Below are 5,861 nucleotides of genomic sequence, written 5' to 3' on the forward strand. Positions count from 1 at the left end.
ACCCCCACCTCCTCCCATCCCTCGCTCTCTCTCCTTTGTCTCCCTTCACGTCCACCCTTCCGTCTTCCCTTTGCTCCCCACGTGCGTGTATGCCTGCGATGTACCCGTTCTACGCCCACGGATGAAGATGCAGCACCTTTCCTCGCACTCACCACGTACACACCTACACACCCACACCCGCTCACATACACATACACACACAGATACACACACACATAGACACACACACACACACACACACACACACACACACACACGGGACCCTTTCCCCGTGCTCTTCTCTCCGTATTCCCTCTCTTTTCTCTCTTTGCCTGCGTTGGCCCGCTCGCCTCTCTCCTTCCCTCTGCGTTTCTCTTAAGACTGCCTCGCCAACCATGGACCACGACTCGATGGAGCACAGCCCCGCCCCCCGCCCCTTGTGCCGCTGTAAGAAGCAGCGCACCGATCGCGGAAGTCCGCTGGGCGCTGCTCGACTCGGTCTCTACGGCCGGACCGGTTTCTCTGCTGCTGAAATCCGCTTCAGAGAGCGCCAGCGACAGGAACTCGGGATCGAGCGATTCCGGCGCGTAGGCCTGTGCACTGAGGAGAGCGATGCAGCGACGCTGCCGCCGGGCGATGTGCTCCCACGCACGGACGCGGACGCCGCATCGGATGTGGCGAGCGATGCAGGGACGCTGCGGCCAGGCGACGTGCTCCCACGCACGGACGCGGACACCGCATCGGATGTGGCGAGCGATGCAGGGACGCTGTGGCCAGGCGACGTGCTCCCACGCACGGACGCGGACGCCGCATCGGATGTGGCAAGCGATGCAGGGACGCTGCGGCCAGGCGACGTGCTCCCACGCACGGACGCGGACACCGCATCGGATGTGGCGAGCGATGCAGGGACGCTGTGGCCAGGCGACGTGCTCCCACGCACGGACGCGGACACCGCATCGGATGTGGCGAGCGATGCAAGGACACTGCGGCCAGGCAACTTGCTCCCACGCACGGACGCGGACACCACATCAGATGTGGCGAGCGATGCGGGGACGCTGCAGCCAAGCGATGTGCTCCCACGTACGGACGCGGACGCCGCAGCTGGTGTGGCCTCTGCGGTGGCCAAGCCGATTCCCCTGCGGCCGGTGAGTGGCCCCTCTGGCACCCGATGCAGGAGACGCCGCGGCAGCCGCCCCTTGTGCCGCTGTAAGAAGCAGCGCAAGAGCGGTGTCAAGCGACGGCGTGTCCGCCGACGCAGATACCGCGGCCGGCGCATTATGTGTACTGAGGGAAGCCACTGCAGAGACCGCCGTGTGCCCTTCATTCTCGCTCGACTTCTGCGCGACACCCTGTCCAGTGAGGCTAGCGGGGCAGCGATGCTGCCGCACAGCCATTGTCCCCTTTGCGCACAGCTGGACCAGGCATTCGCTGCCCTATCGCTGGACGAGGAAGAGCCGCTGCCGCCCCTTCCTACATCGTATATCCACTGCCTCCCACCAATCGTCGCTTATACGTTCACCGGCGTCGATGCCGCGCGCACGCCATCAGTGTCTTTATTTAGGTTTTAAATAAATTCACCAGACCACAAATTCAACGCGTAACAGGCCGCATTTTCCTCCCTCTCTTTGCAGGCGCACACGTGATGAGCGGGTGTTCTTGAACATCTGCCAGATACTACACGTGGTGCGTCCCCTTTTTTATCTTTCTCCGAGGCCCTGCCGTGGTGGCCCCCTTTCTTTCTCTTTTCTCCGAGGCCTGCCGTGGTGGCCCCCTTCTTTCTTTTCTTCAGATGCCCTGCCGTGGTGGCCCCCTTCTTTATTTCTTTCAGATGCACTGCCGTGGTGGCCCCCTTCTTTATTTCTTTCAGATGCACTGCCGTGGTGGCCCCCTTCTTTCTTTTCTTCAGATGCACTGCCGTGGTGGCCCCCTTCTTTATTTCTTTCAGATGCACTGCCGTGGAGGCCCCCTTCTTTCTCTTTTCTCCGAGGCCTGCCGTGGTGGCCCCCTTCTTTATTTCTTTCAGATGCACTGCCGTGGTGGCCCCCTTCTTTCTTTTCTTCAGATGCCCTGCCGTGGTGGCCCCCTTCTTTCTTTCTTTCAGATGCACTGCCGTGGAGGCCCCCTTTCTTTCTTTTTCTCCGAGGCCTGCCGTGGTGGCCCCCTTCTTTCTTTCTTTCAGATGCACTGCCGTGGTGGCCCCCTTCTTTCTTTCTTTCAGATGCCCTGCCGTGGTGGCCCCCTTCTTTCTTTCTTTCAGATGCACTGCCGTGGTGGCCCCCTTCTTTATTTCTTTCAGATGCCCTGCCGTGGTGGCCCCCTTCTTTATTTCTTTCAGATGCACTGCCGTGGTGGCCCCCTTCTTTCTTTTCTTCAGATGCCCTGCCGTGGTGGCCCCCTTCTTTATTTCTTTCAGAGACGCTGCGGAGGTGGCCCTCTTGTTTCTTCTCTTCGCAGAGGCGCTGCCGCTTTATCTGTACGTCACTTGAGCCCTCCGCTTGTGTGCGTGTGGGTGTGGAGTTGTCGTGTGTTGTGGGGAATGTTTTGTGGCTTTTCTCGTGTCTTCGCCCCCCCCCCCCCTCAGTGCACGCGCGTCGACGAATGTCCGCGTGGCTGTCACCTCTCCGCCTTCCCTCACAGGTGAGACACGAGAAGACGCGCGCCTGCAGATGTTTTTTCCGCTCTTTCTAAGCCCTTACAACCGCTCTGGTCACTGTTCCGGTGTAAGCATGCATGTGCGCATACGTGAGTGGTGAGCGACAGAGACGCACGGGGCGGTCTGCAGAGCTCCTCTGCGCCGCGGTGTTTCTTCTTGTTGCCACTCCCCTCGCATTCTTTGCTCATCTACAGCAGCCGGGCCCATTGCTGTGGAGTGCTGGGCAGGTGTGCGCTTGTGTGAAGCATCCACCTGCGGGTGCAGCAGACCCCCTCCCCTCTCTCTCTGCGTGCGCGGATGCGTTACAGCGCAGGGCATTGGGGAGCATCCTCGCGTGGCTCTCGTTCTCCTTCGCTCTCTGTCTCGTCACCTCAGCCCTTCTGCTTCTCCCTCGTCGTCCTCCTCCTCCCCGCTGGTATACGTATGCGCCTGGTGGCGTGCGACAACGGCGCCATCGCGTGCGGCACTGCTGCATCCTCCGTAGGACTTGGCCACGCGGGTTACACCCACAGACGTGTCCCTTTCGAGAGAAAAGTGCGTTGGCCTTCTTGGCGCTCTCGCGCTGCGGTGCCGAGTAGGGCGAGGGCGCTGCTGAGATGTCCCTCACCTCCACCACGTCACTACCCCCCGCCCACGCCACCGCGGACGCCTCGCTGTGGGAGGCGCTTGCGGCGGAGTGCCGGAAGTGTTCAATGAGCCTCTGCAAGTGCAAGCACGAGACCGAGCGGCTTGTGCGCTCGATGGACGGAGTGCTGTTCTGTGTTGCACTCGAGGACGTGCCGCACTCCGTGTGCGGTGCGAAGCATTTCAGCGCTGCTTCACCTCCTCTCGGTTTGCGGTAGAGGGGGGCGTGCGATGACGACGGCGTCTCTTCTTCTTCTACCCCGGGGAGTCGTGCACATCCGCCCACCCAAAGTTGTGCGTGGGTGCCTGTGCGGCGCCTCGCCTCCCCCCTCCGCGCCGTACAGCCGGGCGATGAGGCTTCCATCGCTCGTACGGCTTTTGTCGTTGCTGCTCAAGCGCTGTTTGTGCCCCTCCCTTCTCTCTCTCTTTCCCCGTAGGTACCCCCCGCTTCCTCTTGTGCTGCTTTGCACCGACATGTGACAGCGCATGCAGACTCATCTTATCCTCTTCCCCACACCTGCAGTCCGCCTGCGTGTGGCGCTATCTGGCGCACTCAGCACATCCTCCGTCGGTGTCGTCTCTCTTGTTTTGCTGAAGCATCCCGTGTTGTGCCCTCCGCTGGTGTGCAACCTATCCGCGCTCATGGGGTGGTGGGTGGTGGGTGGTGGTGGTGGTGGTGGGGCGACTCCATTGTGCCTCCCTCGGCAGTGTTGTACCCCGTCTTCTTTGCCGTTTCGCACCCGCTCTGCAGCACGAACCCACAAGTGGCTCTCGCGCTTTCTCTTTCCCCGCCTCGTTCTCCTCCGTGCCACTCGTCTCTCTACACTGCGGCCTCTTCTTGCGACGACCACGCCACAGCCACCACCCACAGGCACGCTTGGGCTTTGTGTGTCTCGTACACTCCCCGCCTTCTCGCGGTTAATCCCCGGCACGTCTCGCTCTTTCCTGTGACGCTGTGCAGCGCCTGCCATCGTTTTCTGCTCCCGTCAGTGTGTGCCGCCTCTGCCTCTCCACCAGTGCCGCCATGTCCGTCAACCCGCTGCTTCAGCAGAGCCGTCTGCCGCACCAAAATACCCACCCTTTGACAGGGTGAAGGTGGAGCACTACGCGCCCGCCTTCGAGCAGGGCATGGCGGAGCAGATGGCGGGGATCGAGGCGATCAAGGCCAACCCCGACACGCCCACCTTCGAGAACACCGTTGTGGCACTCGAGGAGAGCGGGGCGCTGCTTACGCGCGCACACGTGAGCCCAGAGATGCAAAAGCTCGAGCAGGCCTACGCACCAAAGTTCTCCGCCCACACGCACCGGGTCTACCTCGACAGCGCCTTGTAGAGCCGCATCAGGGCCGTATACGACGAGCGTGCCCGTCTTGCTGGCGAGGACTTGCGCCTCGTGGAGCACCACGCAAAGGAGTTCCGAACGGGTGGTGCCGGCCTTGACGACGCAGTCAAGGAGGAGCTGAAGCAGGTGAACGAGCGCCTTGCCACTCTCGAGAGTGGCTTCGCCAAGAGGCTCATGGACACACGCAGGACCGCGTCGCTGATCGTGGCTGACGCTGCTGAGTTGGAGGGCCTCAGCGAGGACGAGATCGCGACGGCACAGAAAGAGGCGGAGAGCCTCGGCCACCCCGGCAAGCATGCGTTGGTCATTGTGAACACGACGCAGCAGCCGCTGCTCGCTTCACTGAGGAACCGCGAGACGCGCGGCCGCCTGCTCGAGGCGAGCGAGCAGCGCGCCGGACGTGGCGACGAGAATGGTACAACCGCCATCACGGTCGAGATGGCGCAGCTGCGCCTCAGGAGGACGACGCTGCTTGGCAAGAAGAGCTTTGCGGAGTGGCAGCTCCAGAACCAGATGGCCGATCCGGCGTCTGCGGAGGCGTTGCTGCGCGACATGGGCAAAGCGGCAGCGCCAAAGGCGATGAAGGAGGCCGCTGACATCCAGCAGATGATTCGCGAGGAGGGTGGCGACTTCGAGCTGGCGCCGTTGGACTGGCGCTACTACGCGGAGCGGGTGCGCAGGCAGCTGTACGATCTCGACGAGAACGAGGCGAAGCCGTACTTTGAGCTGAACAACGCCCTTGAGCGCGGCGTGTTCTACGCGGCGGAGAAGCTCTACGGCGTGACGATGCAGCGGCGCACCGATCTGCCGGTGTACCACCCCGATGTGATGACGCTCGAGATGTTCGACTGCACGGGCGAGTCGCTCGCCATTTTTGGCATCGACCCCTACGCGCGTGCAGGCAAGCGCGGTGGTGCGTGGATGACATTCATTGTTCGCCAGGCCTCCCTGCTTGGCCGAAAGCCAGTCGTGTACAACGTGCTGAACACTGTGAAGCCGGCGGAGGGAAGGCCGGCCTTGTTGACCCGTGACAACGTGACGACGCTCTTCCACGAGTTCGGCCACGGACTCCACGGCATGCTAAGCAACCTCCCGTACTCAACACTCTCCGGCACGAGCGTCGTCCGTGACTTCCTCGAGTTCCCATCGCAGATCAACGAGCACTGGGCGATGTACGATGCCGTGCTGAAGAATTACGCGCTTCACTACGAGACCAAGGAGCCGATCCCGCAGGCGCTGGTGGACCGCATGAAGGCGGCCGAGA

At 62.1% G+C, this 5,861-nt stretch overlaps 1 pseudogene across 1 annotated transcript; it reads left to right on the forward strand.

Moving 5' to 3' along the window:
* The first annotated feature begins 4,384 nt into the window (after positions 1–4,384).
* Positions 4,385–5,860, forward strand: LBRM_27_2770 (annotated as a pseudogene). The gene has a single exon. A coding segment is annotated over exon 1 (1,476 nt).
* Position 5,861: the final 1 nt, after the last annotated feature.

Source organism: Leishmania braziliensis, chromosome 27 (genome assembly GCF_000002845.2).
Source record: "Leishmania braziliensis MHOM/BR/75/M2904 complete genome, chromosome 27".
Taxonomy (NCBI): Eukaryota; Euglenozoa; class Kinetoplastea; order Trypanosomatida; family Trypanosomatidae; genus Leishmania; species Leishmania braziliensis.